Source organism: Oryzias latipes, chromosome 22 (genome assembly GCF_002234675.1).
Source record: "Oryzias latipes chromosome 22, ASM223467v1".
NCBI classification, from domain to species: domain Eukaryota; kingdom Metazoa; phylum Chordata; class Actinopteri; order Beloniformes; family Adrianichthyidae; genus Oryzias; species Oryzias latipes.
Window position 1 is genome coordinate 1,344,299 of NC_019880.2, and position 19,139 is coordinate 1,363,437.

General features: G+C 46.8%; 4 protein-coding genes across 6 annotated transcripts in view; 3 read left to right on the plus strand and 1 right to left on the minus strand.

Annotated features, from left to right (window-relative positions):
• Positions 1–1,132: 1,132 nt before the first annotated feature.
• cdkl1 (cyclin dependent kinase like 1) lies at positions 1,133–7,983 on the plus strand. The gene is made up of 10 exons (XM_023951706.1): positions 1,133–1,307; positions 1,471–1,674; positions 2,795–2,916; positions 4,317–4,389; positions 4,773–4,863; positions 5,376–5,576; positions 5,648–5,730; positions 5,799–5,855; positions 5,933–6,094; positions 7,509–7,983. Exons 1-10 carry the CDS (start codon positions 1,170–1,172, stop codon positions 7,605–7,607), a joined length of 1,230 nt encoding a protein of 409 aa, XP_023807474.1. The 5' UTR covers positions 1,133–1,169; the 3' UTR covers positions 7,608–7,983.
• atp5s (ATP synthase, H+ transporting, mitochondrial Fo complex subunit s (factor B)) lies at positions 7,791–10,162 on the minus strand. Of its 2 annotated transcripts, none has more exons than XM_011490044.3 (5): positions 10,045–10,162; positions 9,854–9,957; positions 9,290–9,433; positions 8,249–8,420; positions 7,791–8,174 (listed from the first exon to the last, which is right to left on the minus strand). In XM_011490044.3, exons 2-5 carry the CDS (start codon positions 9,946–9,948, stop codon positions 7,935–7,937), a joined length of 651 nt encoding a protein of 216 aa, XP_011488346.1. In that variant the 5' UTR covers positions 9,949–9,957; positions 10,045–10,162; the 3' UTR covers positions 7,791–7,934. The 2 variants fall into 2 exon arrangements, with proteins under 2 accessions (XP_011488346.1, XP_004082121.1); XM_004082073.4 differs by having other exon boundaries at positions 9,225–9,433; positions 10,045–10,139.
• Positions 10,163–12,229: 2,067 nt separating this feature from the next.
• Positions 12,230–17,421, plus strand: l2hgdh (L-2-hydroxyglutarate dehydrogenase). The gene is made up of 10 exons (XM_004082074.3): positions 12,230–12,466; positions 13,325–13,440; positions 14,159–14,310; positions 15,014–15,145; positions 15,211–15,373; positions 15,443–15,477; positions 15,549–15,716; positions 16,219–16,376; positions 16,527–16,658; positions 16,733–17,421. Exons 1-10 carry the CDS (start codon positions 12,387–12,389, stop codon positions 16,926–16,928), a joined length of 1,332 nt encoding a protein of 443 aa, XP_004082122.1. The 5' UTR covers positions 12,230–12,386; the 3' UTR covers positions 16,929–17,421.
• Positions 17,422–17,931: 510 nt separating this feature from the next.
• Positions 17,932–19,139, plus strand: part of sos2 (SOS Ras/Rho guanine nucleotide exchange factor 2) — a 28,502-nt gene continuing 27,294 nt past the window's right edge. Inside the window, exon 1 of one of the 2 annotated variants that reach the window (XM_023951616.1) lies at positions 17,932–18,797. In XM_023951616.1, the coding sequence (XP_023807384.1) occupies positions 18,714–18,797 (84 nt within the window). In that variant the 5' untranslated portion in view covers positions 17,932–18,713. The remainder of the gene's footprint in view (positions 18,798–19,139) is intronic. The other variant, XM_023951617.1, reaches the window with a different exon arrangement.

The window sequence follows — 19,139 nt, forward strand, 5'->3', positions numbered from 1 at the left end:
ACCTACTGAAGTCCCCTTCAAAATAAGAGCAGCAGGGAGGATAGTTGGGGTTTTTTTCAGAGCTGACGCTGTTTTGATGAACTAAAGAAACGTTTTTGCATAAAAATCAGAAGTTTCTTTATAAAATGTACATTCAGAAACATTCAAACTGGCATTTGATGGGAAAAGCTTCATAATGTGAGTTCAGCTGTCTGCATAGGTTCACTTCTATAAGTTAAAAAAATCATAAAATATTTTTTAAAGCTAAAGAGTTTGGTGCCAAAAAAATATCATTTAGTTTATCACACAGCAGGTTAGTGTAAAAAAACACATTTTTCTATTTATACGGCTCCATATAAGACAGAGAAACAGACATGATTAGAAACCTCCAGAAGAGTCTCAGACTTTAGACTTTTATATATAGAAAACGTTTTTAAAACCACAATGCATCCAGTTTTTATGCAAACAGGTTCATGTGTGGTAATGAAGTCAATGAAGAAACTGGATGAGCTGATTTTGAGAATATTAAAAAAAACATTTTATCAGCGAATAAATGTTTGTTTCTTTTTAATAATCTATTTCTTTCAGTAAAAAAAAGACAAAAATCAAAATGATTATTTTTAGGCTCTTGTTCTTCTTTGACCTGATGCTCATTCATGACTGGGGGGTTAAAAGGTCTGACTAAAAGAATAAAAATAGGCTAAAGATTCAAAAATCCATTTGATTAAAGATGCATTTAAAATCAGCCTGATCTACTCTTCCTGAAATCAGAAGATGTAAAGTCCACCCGTCCATTCATTCGTTCATCCGTCTATTCATCCATTTTTAAACCCGGTTTGTCCTTTTCGGGGACCTTTGACTCACTTTTGGCCAAAGGCAGATGTAAAGTCTACTGAAAAATATTGATTTAAATCTTTAAAAATCTTGTTATTTTTAGCCAAACTGTACCAAAATTCACACAGAATTCCCGGAAAAATTAGAACATTTTTCATGTCCTGTTTGGAAAGAAAAGGATTTGGTTTTTAAATCCAGGGACATTATAATATCTCTAATAAACGCTACATTTAAATGATGTTTTGGTGAATCTGTAATAAAGTGCATGGATGGTAAAAAGTTCAGGAATGCATTCTGAAATCCAAAACTACTAAGGGCTTTATTTTGAAAACCCTTGCCGGAAGCGCGCGTGTCTGATGGGGCTTCACGCGGAGAAGGCGCTCCAGCCTGCCGCTCGGGTCGGTGAGCAGAGGAGGAGGAGGCAGGAGGAGGAAGGAGCTCCGACGAAAACATCTGCACGAGTTAATAGAAAATCTGCAAAAATAAAATACAGGGTAAGTTTCCGGGTTTGTTTTGTTGTGCGCGCGCGCCTCCTGCCCGCCCCCCCCCCCCCCCCCTTCTCTGGTCTCCGGAGGGGGGGTCAGTGATCTTCCCCCGGATCTCCGGCTGGTTTTGATGCAGCGGTGAAAGCTTGAACGGGGTGTTTTCCTGCTGCAGGTTCGGATTACCGCTGATCTCCTGGAGCAGAAAAAAATGGAGAAGTACGAGAAGATCGCCAAGATCGGGGAGGGTTCCTACGGGGTGGTCTTCAAGTGCAGGAGCAGAGAGACGGGGCAGATCGTGGCCATCAAGAAGTTCGTGGAGTCAGACGAGGATCCGATCATCAGGAAGATCGCGCTGAGGGAGATCCGGATGCTGAAGGTACGCGAGGAGGAGGAGGAGGAGGAGCTCCTGAAGATGCTGGAGGAGCTGCTGGAAGCCAAAAAAAACATTCAAATGATTTACGTTTAGAACGAGTTAACTGGAAAAACCTTCCTCTAATGAAGCTGAAAGCTGCAGATGTTTGGAGATTTTAATTCAGAATCTGATGGAACAGAAAAACTTCCACAGACGATAAAAGTCGCTTCTCTCCCATCGAACTTCTGGGGCATCAAAATGTAAAATTAAAAACACTAAAATCAAGAGCCAAACAAATGCAGAAAGAAAATTCAAACGGTTTAAACATTTCAGAACCTGAGGGAACAGAAAAACGTCCATATTTAACGAGAATTGTTTTCTTTTTCAAAACCTGCAAAAGAAAAACAAACCAGAGAAGAAACTGGAATCTTCAGCAGGAGCTGAACGTTCGTTGGTCCTGCTGACGGCATGAAGGCCTGAAACCTTCAGAACCCTGCAGAACCCTGTGACCCCTGCAGAACCCTGTGACCCCTGCAGAACCCTGTGACCCCTGCAGAACCCTGTGACCCCTGGAGAACCCTGTGACCCCTGCAGAACCCTGTGACCCCTGCAGAACCCTGTGACCCCTGGAGAACCCTGTGACCCCTGCAGAACCCTGTGACCCCTGGAGAACCCTGTGACCCCTGCAGAACCCTGTGACCCCTGCAGAACCCTGTGACCCCTGGAGAACCCTGTGACCCCTGCAGAACCCTGCAGAACCCTGAAGGCCTGAACCCTTTGCAAATCCAAACGACCACAAACCAGTTTGGGTTCCTTAATGTTCAGTATTTAATAAGTTTTCAGACGGAGCAAAGGCTTCAGCGTCATCTCTGAGCGTCTGAATCTGCTTTCAGGTCACTAATGTAAAAAATCTAAATCTGTCTCTAGAGAAGAATTTAGCAGAAATGAATGTTTGTTCCGTAAACATTTGTCTGAAGCTGGAGGAGCAGAGCTGTTAGAAGGTTGAATGAATTTGCTGCTCGCTTTCATCAAAGATGCGCGGGGGGGGGGGGGGGGGGGGGGCAGGTTGTCGGGGGCAACAGCCTGTTTATCATCTGTTGTATCCGGAGGCTAAAAGAAAAACCTGTGGCGTCTGTCTGTGCAGCAACTGAAGCACGCCAACCTGGTGAACCTGATGGAGGTGTTCCGACGCAAACGCAAGCTGCACCTGGTGTTCGAGTACTGCGACCACACCGTCCTCAACGAGCTGGACCGCCATCCCAGAGGGTGGGCCCGCCTCCGTCGCCACAACTTTGTTGTCAAGGGAAAAAAATGTCGGGGAAGTTCCCCTTTTCAGACAGAGAAGACGTCCCCATGATGAAGAGACAGACGTCTTCACCGTGGAGGACGAGACAGCAGGGAGAACGTGGCGGTGGGCGGGGCTTCAGCAGCACTTGTTCTTTATTTACCTCGTGGTTACGGGGGAGCAAAGGGTACTCTGTTTGTTATGATGCGTCTCCATAGCAACAGACATCCATGTCCAGGGGCGAGAGTCCCCCCCCCCCCCCCCCCCATTGCATCAGCATCAGTTTGGTTTAATTTGGCTTCAATTTTTTCTGTTTTGAGGGTGAAACCACTGCAGTCTGAAGCTGTTTTTCTCCTCAGTGAAGAGGCTGCAGCTGCGCAGTCGTGCAGACGTGCGCATGCATGGGCGTGGGTGTGTTTGTGTGTGTGTGGGGGGGGGGGGGGCTGTTTCACGACTTTGTTTTCCGTTTGTTTCTGTTCACCCAGGAGGCCGAGCTGCTCCCTGCGGTATGCTTGCACTCAGGGCCTCCCAGCATGCTTTGCTGGCATTCAGACACATTTTATAGGGAGTGCCTTTCACTGACTGACTGTCTGACCCCCCCCCCCCCCAGGCCCAAATTCAAAGAGGTGAAAAGGGTCTCGTCACAAAGCTGGAATTAGCCTTTTTCACCGCCGCACTGATAGATGGTGCCCCCCCCCCCCCACACCCCCACACACCCCTCCCCACCCGAAGGAGTGGGGGGCACAGAATTAGAGCAAAATTCAAACTTTTAAACGAGGAACAACAACAAAACAAAAAAACGAAAAAAATTAAAGAGCTGGTTTCAAAAATGATGCAGGGCAGGACTATGGTTACCATGGTTACTAGGATGCAGCACTTCCATTCCCCCCCCAAACCTCTGGAAGATGGTTCTACATCCAGGTTCTGGATTGGTTGCATTGACTCAGGTTCAGGTCTCTCACGTCCTGGAGCCGCATGGCGAGACCAATCGCTCCAGCTCCACGGGTCCTGCGGCGGACCGTCCCGGATGCTCCGCCCAACAGTAGCCGGGACGGGGTTCCTGAAACCCCGCTGCCCCGAAAGAGAAACAGCAGGTTCAGGAAATGGATGGCAGTTCAGGAGAACAACAGCATTGGATGTGTTTTCTACCCGCTGTCACTGAAAACGTCACGTGCCCAAAGCTGAGTCCCTGATTGGTGGATGCCATGCGGCGGCCTCCCCAGACTTCTGATGTTTAGATGTTCTCTGGACTTCCTGGATGAAGCTGTGAAGAACGATGTCTGCTCTGAAACCTTTGTAGATTCAGAACTGGAAGGCGTTGTTTGTTTTTGGAGCCAAAAGCTTTTCCCCGTTCAGGTGGATCTGTTTTTTTCTCCTGCAGCGTTCCTGAACATCTCGTCAAGAGCATCACCTGGCAGACGCTTCAGGCCGTCAACTTCTGCCACAAACAAAACGTGAGCGCCTCCGTCACTCCGAGCACTCCGCCTGTTTACTCCAGCTTGTTGTCAAATTCCCCTCCTTCCTCCACACCTGCCCCCCACCCTCACCTTCAACCCCAGCCTTTGCTTCATGACTTTTTAATCAGAAATCTTTTGGCTGAGTAGCACTTTAGGAATCATCTGGACGGCGCAGACGCATCACAGAGGCAGGAGCTCCTTCAGAGCTCCTCAGACCTCCTCTAGAGCTCATCTAGAGCTCATCTAGAGCTCCTCAGACCTCCTCTAGAGCTCATCTAGAGCTCCTTCAGAGCTCCTCTGGGTTCTCCAGAGGCTTTGCTCCTTCAGCTTCCAGCCTCAGACTGCTGCCTCCCTCTGAGCGTCTGCCCGTGTCTCTGCAGTGCATCCACAGAGACGTGAAGCCGGAGAACATCCTCATCACCAAGCAGCAGGTCATCAAACTCTGTGACTTCGGCTTCGCCCGGATCCTCAGTGAGTTCAGGACCTCCTCCCTCCAGCGCGACACCCAAACCTCCTGAGCTTGTCTCTGTTCTGCTCTCGATGAAGAACCTCGAGCGTTTGGTTCTATCAGAATTGAATCGTTCCGCCGTCAGAACCACACAAACCAGAACAAACGTTCTCTCTTCAGTCTGTATGCTCCTCTTCCTCATTTCAAATCGATTGAAAATGTCTAAGGGGACATGTTTAAGGGGAATGCAGGACTTTAGACTGAGCTAAAATAGAATCGGTCAGAATATACTCTGACCTCTAGAACTTCTGGACCCAAAACCACAGAATCCAGAAAAGTCCTGCTCCCTGAAATGTGATCTTGTCCGACTGAAGATGGCCGTTGTTAAACCCTCCTATAAAAAATGTCATTGACGGTTTTGACGTCACAGTTTGGCGACAAAATAAAACTCTTTACACATTTTTACAAACTGCATTTATGCTCATCGTGACCTTTCACCCGGATTCTGACCACATGACCCGTTTGTGTCCGCCAGCCGGGCCGGGTGACTACTACACGGACTACGTGGCCACCCGCTGGTACCGGGCCCCCGAGCTGCTGGTGGGAGACACTCAGTACGGCCCCCCCGTGGACGTCTGGGCCATCGGGTGTGTCTTTGCCGAACTCCTGTCAGGAATTCCTCTGTGGCCCGGGAAGTCGGACATGGATCAGCTGTACCTGATCCGGAAGACCCTGGGTAAGGTGATGGGGGATGGGGGGGCACCACACAATGTGTAGGTTCATAACGCATCCCTCCCTCCTCTGAAGGAGACCTGATTCCTCGACACCAGCAGGTGTTCAGCACCAACCAGTACTTCTGTGGACTCCCCGTCCCAGAACCGCAGGAGCGGGTGAGCCTGCGAGCCGCACCGTGGTCAGAAAGCGCCGCCTTCATTCACCCGCTTTTGGGTTTTTTCAGGAACCGCTGGAGCAGAAGTACCCCAACCTTTCCCAGCAAACTCTGAGCCTCCTGAAGGTGAGAAGGTGGACCGCACAGACTCAGAACCCGGGTTCTGCTGGTTCTTCAGTGTGGAACCTGCTTTTGTCGCTCAGAGCTGTCTGAAGATGGACCCGTCCGAGCGGCTGAGCTGCCAGCAGCTCCTCCAGCATCCCTACTTCAGCTGCATGAGGGAACGGAGCCAAAGCTCGGCGCCGGAACCGGACCGGCCCGGCAACAAGAGAGCCCGGCTACCCCGCAGGCCCCTCCCCCCCGGGGTGAGCACGAGAAAACACTTGAAAAACGTTCCCGTCATCCTGTTTTAGCTCACGGAGCGGTAAGATCCGTTCACACGGTTCCTTCTTTGACCCGTCCAACAATATTTACAGATGAAACGAGTCTCACTACATGAAAAACACCTCCAGGTTTTATCAACGTTAATCTCAAAATGAACGAAATATCAGATTCTTCATTTAAATGTAAATTAAAAAAAACCTAATTGAAAAATTAAAAATGTTTTTAATTTAAAAGAAACATAAAATTAATCTGTTTCATATTTTCAACTTTGTTTTTCCTTTTTTCTCCCTCCATACTTTAAATCTCAAATTGCAGTTTTAATTCATAATCTTTGTTTTTTTTTGGGGGGGGGGGGTTGAGCCCATTGGTTACTGAGACACCATTGGCCGGTTATTTTGTTCCATGTGGCGACAGTTTTAAGTCAATCGTTTTTTATTCATAGTTTCAGTATTTTGTTATGTTTTTTTCCAAAAGTAAAATCCGGTTTTTCCTCCTCTCGAAGCTGATCCTGGCATGCCCCCCCCCCCCCCCCCCCCCCCCCCTGCCTTTGACTCTTTAGTTTAGAGTAGGTTTTTAGTTTCATCCCGTAATCTCAGTTGTCAGTGTGGATTATCCACAATCAGGCGCGTAAACTGGACAGATAATCTGAAGTCATCTCCAAAATCCGCCTTGAAGTGGGTGGTCGTGTTTTGAGTTAACCCCGCCCACCTCAAACTTGTCAGAGCAGCTATTGGGTGAGACAAAGTAACCCCCCCAATAATGAATTTAGCTTTCATTTATTATTACATTGATTGTGCATCAAAAGGCTGCAGGATGAATTTAGGATATGTGTAAAGATGGAGCGATGAACAGGAGACCATTGACTGTAGCTGGATGGGACTGAGTGACTCCGCCCCCGGCGTTCCAAACAGGAACAGGAAATCCCACAGATACCTGTTCCTCCGTTGTTCTATTGGTCAGAAAAAATCTTTTTTAATTTATAAACTGACCAATCAGATGCTTTAATAAATGTCAAACCTTAAAAACAGATTTCGTGTAGGGGTGTGGCCTTCCAACAAGCTCACTCCTGATTGGAGGGACTGGTTGCCATAGAAACAATGACTCGGACTCAGACCAATCCATGCTTGCCGCCGACGTCTGGCTCCAACATGGCGGCGTCCGTATCTTGAAAAAAAGTCGTGACTGAATTCATTTGGGCGGAGCTGGAAGCCGTCACTCAGTCCTCTGATGCTGTCGTTGCTTTTCCTGCAACCTGCCTCTAGTGGCCTTTGATGAAACTGCAACAGTTGGAGTCAAACCTTGGGACTGTGGCTCAGGGACTCAGTCTGCGTTTGTGGAGGTTTCAGCCTCAGCAGGCCGTCTGCTCACCATCGTCTCGGTTTCCTCTGTCTGCAGCATCTGCCGCAGCTGACCGGCAGCAGCATCTTTCCCGCTCTGAACAACAGGAAATACCACGACCTGCGCCGGTTCAACTACCACCTACCAAACATCTGAGCAGCAGCTGCTGCGCCCGCCGGCCCCCACAGTCCCGCTAACACGCCTGTCCCGCCCGTGCACGCCTCCTGACAAAGAGCTGCGCTCTGCTTGTGAGTAGACTGAGGGTCAGACTCCCGTGTAGCGCTCCGCCCCTCTTTGCCAAATGTGTTCTACAGCATAGAGCCGCACTTCCACCATTTGTCACATAGATCCAAACTCTACAGATTTATTCACAGCAGTGATCCGGTCACAAAAGTTCAACATTTGAGGGTTCAAGTCCCTCGTCTGCCCTCCAGATTATTTTAGGATAAATGCCAAATTATTTTAGGAGGAAAACTGAAGATGTCAGGATTTTCTGATGTAGAAACATCTCAATAAAGTACAAAGAATCCAACAAAACGTCTGAAGCTTCTTCTGTGTCCGGGAGAAAAAGAAGAAGCAGCTTTGGGTTTCTGAGCGGCGGTGGAGCATCAGTCCAGGTCCAGAGTGACGTCCAGGCGAGGCAGCGCCCTCTGCAGTCTGTCCACGGTCGACTGTTTGTCTTTTATTCCAGGAAGATCGCTGAGAAACAGAGACTCCAGATTCCTGAGGGGAGGGGAGGGGAGGGGGGGCTTTACGGAACTGCCGTTTGGACCAGAACTGAGACCGCGAAGACCAACCTGAGCCGGTGCAGGGCGACCACGCCCTTGTCCGTCACGTTTCCACACGACACCACCTCCATGCTGAGCAGACTCTGCTGCAGGTTCTCCACGCCGCTCAGCCGCTCCAGACAGGCGTCCTGGATGTAGACGCACCTGCAGAGTTTGATCTCCTCCACGTGCCGCAGACCCTCTGAGGACCAAGAATGACACGCGTGTTTGAGGAGGTCCTTTGGTGGGGGGACCTCCACCTCTGCAGGAGATCAACCGCTCTGAGGATTAAAACAGGTTCAGGAGCAGTAAACTGCCTTCTCCTATTCTGGAAAAGTCTGGGTTTGGTGTCCGTGAGGATTGTACGGTGGCCCTGAAGTGTCAAATCACATCAGCAAATCACATAAAACAAAAACATTTTACAGATCACAACCACAATTAAAAAAACTAAACTTCAGAAACCAAAATGTTTTGGAAAACAAAATTAATTTCCAGAAAACAAAATGAAATGTTTAAAAAAGGAAACCCAACAAGAAACCGGAAAAGGTATCAACTCAGAGACGTGATTGGATGATGACGTTTGTCCATCAGTACCTTTTCTGGTTTCCTTTTTTTAACATTTCATTTTGTTTTCTGGAAATTAATCTTGTTTTCTCAAATGCTTTTTCATTTTTGTTTTTTACGTTTTGGTTTCTGAAATTTTGTTTCGTTTTCTAAAATGTAATGCTTCTTTTTAACATTAATAATGTTGTTTTTTATTGTCGTTGGGATCTTTATAAACTCCAATCGGACGGGTGTGGATCCTGAACAAACATGTTTTTGCACATGGATACAAACAGGACGGGGATTTGAGTTAAATGTTCTGACTCTGTCAGCTTTTATTTTGAAATGTGCTGCACAACTATTAAAATATTTTGGGTTTAAAGAAACTGAACAGGAGAAGACCGGCGTTCTGCCTTTGTCTGTTCTCAGAACCAGAACCGGTTCCGCCCCGTCAAACACTGACCCAGGTGGTCGAACCCTTGGACCATGATGCAGGACTCCGTGGCGTCGATGCCCTGGATCTGGTACCTGTCCAGCGGTCCTGTCGGCAGGGCGTTGTAGTCCAGATGCCAGCGGTCGAAACCCCGGAACCGGACTTTGGCGCCGCACCGGAGCAACCACTCTGCTGCAGCTCGATCCGGACCGACCGCCTTGATCCTGTCGTGGTCCACCCTGAGATCAGAGAACACGTTTAGAACCCAAGGTCCTGGACGTTAAAGGACAGATCCGGTCCAACATGCAGAACCAGAACCATGTAGGAACAGAGTTCAGCTCATGATGAGTTCATGCAGATCCATGTTCTGCATGTTTATGGACTGACTGCACATGTGTGTCCTCGTGTACATGAGAACATACATGTGTGTCCTCGTGTACATGAGAACATACATGTGTGTCCTCGTGTACACGAGAACATACATGTGTGTCCTCGTGTACACGAGAACATACATGTGTGTCCTCGTGTACAGTCAGTGTGTGGACCACCATGTTCATGATGGGATGTTAGCAATCAGCATCAGGACCCCTGAACAGTAAAGGCCATCCCTGCATTGGGATGAAGTTACTGCGCATGTCTGTCTGCCACAGGCGCCTCACTTGTTAAAAACGGCGTTCAGCCACCCCCAGAAGTGTCGCCGGCCCCCCTCCCTGCTGCAGACAGACGTCACTGCACGCGGCAGCAACAGCAACATGGCGCCGCGCTGAAAGACAGAGAATTCACCGAAACAAAAAGAAAAAAAACGGTGAAAGAACAAACGGAGGAGACGGAGGCGTTCTCGCAGACTCACCTGTCTTCCAGCTAAGTTTGTTTACAGGAGCCGTTGACCTCGCGTCACGTGATATAAACGTCCTCTCCTATTGGATGTACGGCATTACGTCAAATGCAGAAGGAGGCGGGGTTAATTCAGAATCCCTTCTTGTCTATCCAAGTATGGGGCGGATTACTGTGAACTTTTTTACGTTACTTAAATACTTTACAAAGTTAATTTGATAATTTAACATCAAACAAAAAAAAATATTCCATTTCCAGTGTATCATTTGGTTGAAAACTTTAATTCTGTCTCCACATACATGATGTGTGGAGCTCTGGACTATCAGAAAAGTAAATAAAACCATGTCTGATTCAACGGTTATTTATTTATTTTGAGATTAAATTGTTTATTTTAAATTTTATCTAAATATTTTTCCATGTGTCTCACAGCTTAGTTCATGATCAAATATTATATCCATACATTTTAAATCTCATTCAGTTGATTCAAAGATTTTATTGTCAGCGTATTTCTACAGCAAAATTCCGTTGGCACTCAGTCAAAAAGAAGTAAACATCAAGAATAAATAAAATAATATAAGAATATAACAACATTAGTATTCTTAAAGTACTCTTAAAGTAAGCATTCTTAAAGTCAACATTGTATATTATTATTTTTTACATATTAAGAAAATTTACCGCTAAGTCAGTTTTTATGGAGACAGATTGCGTAGATAAAAAAAGATCTTTTTCCAAGATATTTACAAAAGCAATAAACTGATCAGCAGTTAGAACCAAAAGCCTCATTGTGGATGAACAGGTAATTTTGGTATTTTCAGATCATTATTAAAATCAGCTCTAAAAAACGGTTTTTAAAAAAAAATTGTTTTGAAAAACATAAAATAAAAAACATCTCCAAAAACACACTAAAAAATATGACAGTGTTTTAGGGCCAGTTCACAAACAATTCTTCTTTTTAATAACAACTTTTAGGTCATAAATTTACGAGTAAAATAGTCATTACTATTAAATTACAATACTTTTTCTTGTAAATGTACGTGAAAGATTGATGAGGAAGAAACATTAAAAATGTCTGTATGTCGGATCCTAGCTTGAAGATGAAAGATGTGGAGCATTTTGTGAAGCTTTATTTCCAGATAAGTTTCAAAAAACCAACAATTCTGAACCTTCTGGTGACTCTAAATCAGATTCCTAGTAGTCGTCTTTCTGGGGTTCGTGTCGGTACAGCGGGGTGTCATCTGCAAAATAAGGAGCTCAGAGACTCGTTTGGGTGTAGAGGACCAATGCAAAACCCAGAAGTCCATTTGTCTCATGACGTCATGAACCTGTCACGTTCCATACGCCCCCCCCCCCCCCCCCCAGATGAAACGTCTAATTTCAACAGAAAACCACAAAGATGAAAATAGTCTGTTATATTAGCATTAGAACGTTGAAAATGACAAAAAGTGCTCCTTCACCTGAGATCTGGTCTTTGGAGGAAGACAGGATGGAAGTGGACGTCTGCAGGGACGTCTTCATCAACGGCTGCAGAGATCCTGAAAGCCCCCCCATCAATGAATAAAACATTAATAAATTGTTAATCAAAGATAGGAGCTTCCAAACATTTGGAACGTTATCATAAACATTCAGCTCACCTGTTCAGCTGAGTTTAGTGGGTCTGCTGCTCTGAACGCTCACTTCAACATAATCTAAAAAAAATGTTGAGTTTTTTTTTCTCGTAAATTTACGACTTTAAATTTCATAATTTTACTTTTTTTCTTGGTGGCCCTAAAACTCTGTCGTGTTATGGAGACTGATTGGATTAAAAAAAAGATATATTTTTCGAAATATTATTTCTAAAATACTTCAGAACTACAAACACAAGAAAACTACGAGGTGATCGGCAGTTAGAAGCAAAAGCCTCATCGTGTCTGTGTGATGGATGAACAGGTAACTTTGGTATTTTCAGCTCAAAATCAGTTCATAAAAAAAGGAATCTGACAAAAAAATTGTTCTGAAAATGACAACATAATTTTATTTTAGAAACACAATAAAATTATTTTAATAACCACTTAAAGAAATGTATCGATAAACAGTAGATTTTCTTAAATGAACGCCTTCTGTGAGCTTAGATTTCAAAGATCAAACTTGTTATTTCTGTGTACATACGTCCTCCGTCCTGTAGGGGGCAGCGGCGCTCCTCCCACCGGGCAGGACGACGTGAATAAAACACCAGCGTTAAGGTGGAGTACCCCCTCCCCCCCACTCCCCCTGCGCGGATGGCTGACCGCGGCTGCAGAAGGAGGAGATCCGACTTTGGACCCTCAAAGTCGGTCTGAAACTTTTTCCATCACGATGCTCCGTTTGAGACATTTTTGAGGGATGGCGGGAATCCTGAGCGCCGCGCGCTCACGGGCTGCAGGGACGGGGCTGAAGGTTACCGCAGTCCGGCAGATTCACAGGTAACTCTAATTTAACGCAGGTGTTTCCCGCTGCCTGCTCCGTGTTCGTTTGGGCTGTTTTTACCTGAACTAAACATCCGTCCCGTTTTGGGCTTCGAGTGTGACCGGAAGTCCTGTTTTCTGCTCGAACCCTGAAGAAGGTCAGACATGGCAGCCCGCTCTGTCACTGATCACTGACGACGAGACGTTGTTACTCAATGTTTGCCTCCTTATCCTAAAATAAGATAAAAGTTTGTTGCTAAATGTCTGCAGAGAACCTCCTGCTTTAAACTCAGCCTCCATGATGGGATCCATCCACAAGCTAGATCCCAGATTTATGAAAGATGCCCCCCCCCCCCCCGCCACACACACACACATTTATCATGAAATGTCTCAGAATAATGTTACCATAAGAAGATGAGGAAAAATCCGGATTACAGAGTTTAAAAAATGCTTTTATTCTGAAGGGGAGAACCTGTTTCCTTAGAAGCTGAGTTCGGTTTCACTCCCTAAAGCGGTTCACTGGTAGAAATGTGGAGTCAAGAGGAGTTTTGACCCCAAAAAACGAGGAGGGGGACTCATCCAGGAGGTCATGACAGACGGTCTGAGCTCACTGGACTAGGTTCAGGTCAAAGGTCATGATCTAACAGAAGGAGACCTTTAGACAAACATGGATGGAGAACACAGAGGGACATCTGGACTCAAACTGCCACGTTCAGAGGTGGAAGTGTGATGATGTGGGGCTGCCTTGTCATACTTACCTTAAATTCTGTTTTCTTCCAAACCCGAAAACGAGCAGATACTCGCTCAGCTTCACACAAATGGTCCCTTTAGGTTTTCCCTTGGATTTTTTTAACAGCCCCAAACTGTGTTTTCCAGCTCACACGATGTGGCCGTGGTCGGCGGCGGCATCGTGGGATTGGCCACAGCCAGAGAACTGATTTTGCGACATCCGGCTCTGAGCTTCGTCCTGCTGGAGAAAGAGAAGGAGCTCGGTGAGTGGAGTCCTGCTGCAGATCAGCAGCGTGTGCGCTAGTGTCTGCAGCATTTCTGCTTCAGAAAGGAACCGCACGAGTCATCTACAGCTGCAGGTTGGACCCGGACTCGGGTTTGACTCGGAATCAGGTTTTTACCAGAATTGGGTGTGACTCGGACTCAGGTGTGACTCGGACTCTGGCTTGCTTCAATAAATGCAGGGTTTCATATAGAGCATTAATTTCGGATCTGGATGTAATCGAGTCGTTCCTGCGTAGCGACTCTGCAAACCGTTGAAGACGGCGAGTCTTGACGCTCAAATAAACACCAACATCTGGATCATTTTGTCATTTTTTAACGTCCAGCATGTGGAAGTATTTATACTTCTTTCCTGTAGTAGAACTTAAATAAAAACATTTTGATGAAAACCGAAAGAAACAAACAAATAATTTTATTGGTTGGCGGACAGACGAGCATAAAAAGCAGGAAACCCAGGAAAGAATAAGAACTGAAGGACCTGGAAGTTCTTCACTCCGGTTCCAGAGATCTGAATAGAAAATGACATTTTTATGAACAAATCAGAACTTCCGGATTGAACTGAAGTCGAGTTAAAAGTCTAAAGTCTCTTTGATGTTTGCAGCTTTAGCTGAAACCAAACTTTCCTTCCTGAATTCTCACCTTCGGATCTCCGGACCTTCAAAGCGCCTCCTGACCTTCCTCGTTTGTCCGTCTTTCCAGCTCTTCATCAAAGCGGCCACAACAGCGGCGTCGTCCACAGCGGGATCTACTACACGCCGGGCTCGCTGAAGGCGCGGCTGTGCGTGCGCGGCGCCACCTTAGCCTACGACTTCTGCGACAAGAAAGGAATCCCGTACAAGAAATGTGGAAAGGTGGGATGAAGTCTTTCTGGGAGCAGCAGCAGCCGTTAGATTTTCTGATGGTTTCTTCTCATCATCAAATTTCAAACTGTAGATATTTTTGAAAACATGAAGATGAAATAAATCAAAGATTCGTGAAAACTCGGTAAAAGTCAAATTAAATGTCGTGGAAATCCATTTTAATCCGACTCCTGCAGGAAAAAACTTCAGATAAAGTTAAGGATCCTGAAAAGCAAGAATAAAAACTGAGTTACGTTTTTAAAGCAAAGTTAATCCAGACGGGAAAATGTCACATTCGTTTAATAACTCTGATCAATATCTAACATTTGTTTTTTCTGGATAAATCTGTAGAAGTGTTGATAAAGTTGCCGTCAAACGTTTTGATGCTGTTCTGGAACAAAATAGTTTCTGCAGAACAAACATCTTTCTGATTAGCGTTTTAGGATCACATCAGAGGCTTTAGAAACGGCGGCACATGTTTGTGTTTGCTGCTATTTAAACTGAACACAAACGACGTAATTATAGATTAAAAAATCTGCTGAACATGAACCATGAAAAACCAGGACATTTTCACACGGTTACGAGTTTAAAGGCCTCAGATTCAGAAAGCGGGTCGTGGGTTTTAGAATCCAGCAGTTCTCCAGGCGGTTCTCCTCAGCCGACCCGGTTCTGGAGCGTCAGGAGTTGATGTTTTGTGGTTGTCCCGGTCCGGCAGCTCATCGTGGCCGTGGAGCAGGAGGAGGTTCCCAGGATGAGGGCGCTGTACGAGCGCGGCTTGCAGAACAACGTGCGCGACCTCCGCATCATCGACGCCAAAGGGATCCGGGAGCGGGAGCCGTACTGCCGGGTAGGAGGCGCTCCGTCCTCTTCCGGGGCGGAGCGCCTCCGGCTGACGGCCCGTCGTCTCTGCAGGGAATCGCCGCCTTGGATTCGCCGCACACCGGCATCGTAGACTGGAGGAAGGTGGCGCTCAGGTTCGGGAAAGACTTTGAGGAGGCGGGCGGCGCCGTGCTGACGGAGTTTGAAGTCAACAACATTTCCGTGGCGAGCGAGAGTCCTGCTGGGAGCTCCGAAGGTGAGATTCCCGACATCTTCCCGGTCCAAACAGAACTCCTGACTCCTCCTCCTTCCTTTGTCGCTTCAGGAATGAAGCATCCCATCGCAGTCAGAGATGCACAGGTGAGATCTGCACAGGTGGAAGCGTCACGCCGTCCCCTTCTGACCGTCCTCACCGTCTCCGGTTCCCTCAGGGAAGCGAGGTGCGCTGTCGGTACGTCCTGACCTGCGGCGGCCTGCACTCGGACCGACTGTCGCAGATCTCCGGATGCAGCCGCGAGCCGAGAATCGTCCCCTTCAGGGGAGACTACCTGGTGCTGAAGCCAGAGAAACGCTACCTGGTGAAAGGAAACATCTACCCCGTGAGTCTGGACACATCCGTCTTCACCCGTCTCTGCTCCAAAATCCCCATCCGCTCGTCTTTCATCGATCTTCAAAGAGTTCCTGGTGTCGTTTTCTAGTGTCTGCAGAGCGGCAGGACTTAAAGCTGGAATTCTTTTATAAATGTCCTCCATCAGAAAAAGGCCACAAGAACATTTTCAAAACACTAAAATCAGCATTTTCATGGGAGTGGCTCTTTAAAGAAAACAGATGAATGATAGTTATGGATTTAGAGGAAGTCTCTGTGCGCCGGGGACACACTCAGTTACACAAACCCTTCAATACACAAAGGCGTCTTATTGATAGCTTTTGTGTTAAAGTGAATCTGAATCTGAATGAAACTGAAGTAGAATTGGGGGGGGGGGGGGGGGGGACCGTCCAGATCCAAACTCTCTGGTTCTGAACCGGTTTCAAAAAGGACCGGACCTCAGAAAAGAGGTCTACGTTTGAGAGCAGATGACGACTGTAGAACCTTGGTTTCAGATTCCTGATCCCCGTTTCCCGTTCCTCGGCGTCCACTTCACCCCCAGGATGGACGGGAGCGTTTGGCTCGGCCCCAACGCCGTCCTGGCCTTCAAGCGGGAGGGTTATAACGTCTACGACTTCAGCGCCCAGGACTTTGCAGACGCTCTTTCCTTCAGGTGAGCTCGGGGAACTGAAGGAGGAGTTGGTCTCCAGTTCTTCTCCGTTGGCTCTGCCAGCAGAGCGTCTGTACGTTGGATTTGTCCGTGAAGCTGACGGCGGGGAAAGGTGGCGAGCAGGGCAGCTAAACCCTGGATTTGTCCTCCCAGAGGCCTTCAGAAGCTGGTGCTGAAGAACGTGGCCTACGGCCTTGGAGAAATGTACCGCGGCGTCTTCACGGGTGCACAGGTGAAGATTCTGCAGAAGTACATCCCCGAGCTGCAGCAGAGCGACGTCCTCAGGTACGGAGCTGCCCGCGCCGGCGCCAAGACGAACGGGACTTTTCAGGAGTCACTGCTGTGTTTTGGTTCTCCAGGGGCCCCGCGGGGGTTCGCGCTCAGGCCCTGGACCGCCATGGAAACCTTGTGGATGACTTTGTGTTCGACGGCGGCGTTGGAGAAGTCGGCAGTCGGGTGCTGCATGTTCGGAACGCTCCCTCGCCGGCGGCCACCTCGTCCCTCGCCATCGCAGAGATGATTGCAGACGAAGCGGAGAGTCGGTTCTCGCTGTAGGGAAACGGGCCGCTCTTCAGGAATGTTGCATTTACCGGACTAGTGACTTTTTAAGGACTTTTTCTCCCTCAGTGGTGCTTTTTAGAATAAAAAATAGATCCATGAGTTCACCGTCATGTGGGAAAGTGAAACAAAATGATCGAATCTGGACGTCTGATTCTCTTTTTGACTTTAACGCAGAGCAGTTTGTGCTCAGATCCTGTGAAAAGTGGAGAAGCGGATGAGTTGAATGCAGAGATGTTCTGCATGTCCTCTAGAGTCTGTAAGGTCCTTAACAGAACCAGAGCTGAGAGGAACGGCCTCAACTAAACTAAAGCTAAAGAATGTTAGTTTGATTTGTTTATGTTAGAAGCTTCATGAACAACTTTACCTGCTGGGGATGTCTTTTTCATTTTTTGAATAACTATTTTTGAAAAGTAAATGATTGCATATCTCAGGTTTTACGACTTCTTTTAGGTGACATTTTTCGAATAAAACAACTTCTTGTGCCTGACTTTGATTGTTTTTGAAATGATTAGAAACTAAATAACAGAGGAAGAAAGTCTGGTTTCCTCTACCTTGTCTTGTTAGGCGTTTTAAATGTTTATTTCTTTAAAAATATATATTTTTGTATTTGTGTTTGCAGAGATTTCTAAACCAAACTGAAGTTAACCCTTTTGTCCACCAGGAGGCAGCACGCCTACAATAATAATGGAGGAAAACTGAGTAAAGACACAAAACATGCCTTAAATTAAGGTTAAAAACCATAGAAATAAAGCAAATATATTTTTTTATGTTGAGTAGTGCTAAATTTGTTAAAGTAAAATATTTACCTAAAACTCCTTATTTTTATCATAGTTCTATTTTGGTTATAATTGAAGTAAAATAAAGGTTAGCTATACCTAAATGTGTTTTTTTTAAGGAAGTGCCATCGAATGTGTTTAAAGTTTGTAAACGCATTCAAGCCCCATCATGTTTTTTTCCTTTTTTTTTTTTTCTCCTCGGAGTGTGATTTGAAATTACGCGTGCGTGCCAGGACGCGCAGCGCGGAGTTGGTACGAACATCTTCAGACCGAAAACACTCCGGCTGCTGCGCTCACCGATGTGCCGCGGACCGCTCACTGTCTGTCGGATCTGACGCGGGATTTGACATGTTCGAGCTGCGGGGATGACGGCTGAACGCGGAGCGGGCGGCGCAGGAGAACGTGTGCCTTCTTCGGAGCAGAACGGGTCGGGAGCCCCGGAGCAGGACTCGGAGCGCTTGGAGGCCAGCAGAAGCCTGAAGCGCCAGTTAGCCTACTAGCTAGCAAGCTAGCCATCTAATGTTACAAGTATTTAGGGAGCAAATAACCAAACGTAACTCGTAGCTGTAGGTAGCCTGTAGTTAGTAGGGGAGCTGTTTTGTTTGGCCTCCTACTTAAATGTGCCTGTTTAGTTTTTGTTTTATTTTAGTAGCATTTGCTTGAATAACACTTAGCAAGATTGTTGTTAGCCATTAGCATCGTAGCTAGCCATTGCCCGTATTTACAGCAGCAACAAGCTAGCTGCGTTAGCCGCTTAGCTAGCGAATTAACTTTTATTGCTACATGTGCTGATTTTCTTTCAAAGCCAGTTCTTTGCAGTTGAAGTCAACTCGTCTTTGGACTCGCAGTGCAGTTTAGCTTTACTCGATAGATTCGTGAACAAGCCAGTGTGACTTTTCCCACCGTGCCTGCCCCGGACGGACCCACCCTTAAGGACTATCTACCCGGGGCCGATGCTGACACCTCAGCCCGGATCACGGCCACGCCAGGAGCCGCTACAGCGATGCAGCCGCAGCAGATCTACGACTTTTCAAGTGAAGAGAACAGTCAGAAATGGAGAGGCCTCTTCGTGCAAGCTTTACGAAAGGTTTGGATTACATTTGTCTGTTTAACACTTGAAAAAATTCAATCTGCAACTCCTGAGGTTTGAGGGTCAGAGTGCTGCGTTCATGCTTTTCTAGATTGTATCTGGCGGATCTCCTGATAGCTGCAGGCTCTGCCTGAGCTCTGAAATAAAGCTCTGGGCTGAGATTGCAGCTCCCTGCTGGGCTTTGCATCAGTGAACCCAGCGCTGCTGCTGCTGCTGCTGCTGCTGAAAGTGCTGTCCTCATCTCCTGTGGTTGTTTACGTGTCTGCTGGCTGCTTCTTCATCCAGTTTCTCTCTCCACTTCTCTGTTTTGAACCTGTGTGATTTTTGAAGAAGTTGGTG

What these genes read in the sequence shown, in the direction of transcription:
- cdkl1 (XM_023951706.1), top strand. Translation starts at nt 1,170, where the DNA reads ATGGGGCTTCACGCGGAGAAGGCGCTCCAGCCTGCCGCTCGGGTCGGT. An exon ending in CGGCTTCGCCCGGATCCTCA is followed by an intron (nt 4,864 to 5,375) that starts GTGAGTTCAGGA and finishes TGTGTCCGCCAG; the next exon opens with CCGGGCCGGGTGACTACTAC. An exon ending in GCAGGCCCCTCCCCCCCGGG is followed by an intron (nt 6,095 to 7,508) that starts GTGAGCACGAGA and finishes CTCTGTCTGCAG; the next exon opens with CATCTGCCGCAGCTGACCGG.
- atp5s (XM_011490044.3), bottom strand. Translation starts at nt 9,948, where the DNA reads ATGTTGCTGTTGCTGCCGCGTGCAGTGACGTCTGTCTGCAGCAGGGAG. An exon ending in CTGAACGCCGTTTTTAACAA is followed by an intron (nt 9,434 to 9,853) that starts GTGAGGCGCCTG and finishes CTCTGATCTCAG; the next exon opens with GGTGGACCACGACAGGATCA. An exon ending in CCGACAGGACCGCTGGACAG is followed by an intron (nt 8,421 to 9,289) that starts GTACCAGATCCA and finishes CTTGGTCCTCAG; the next exon opens with AGGGTCTGCGGCACGTGGAG.
- l2hgdh (XM_004082074.3), top strand. Translation starts at nt 12,387, where the DNA reads ATGGCGGGAATCCTGAGCGCCGCGCGCTCACGGGCTGCAGGGACGGGG. An exon ending in GCAGTCCGGCAGATTCACAG is followed by an intron (nt 12,467 to 13,324) that starts GTAACTCTAATT and finishes TGTGTTTTCCAG; the next exon opens with CTCACACGATGTGGCCGTGG. An exon ending in CGTACAAGAAATGTGGAAAG is followed by an intron (nt 14,311 to 15,013) that starts GTGGGATGAAGT and finishes CCGGTCCGGCAG; the next exon opens with CTCATCGTGGCCGTGGAGCA.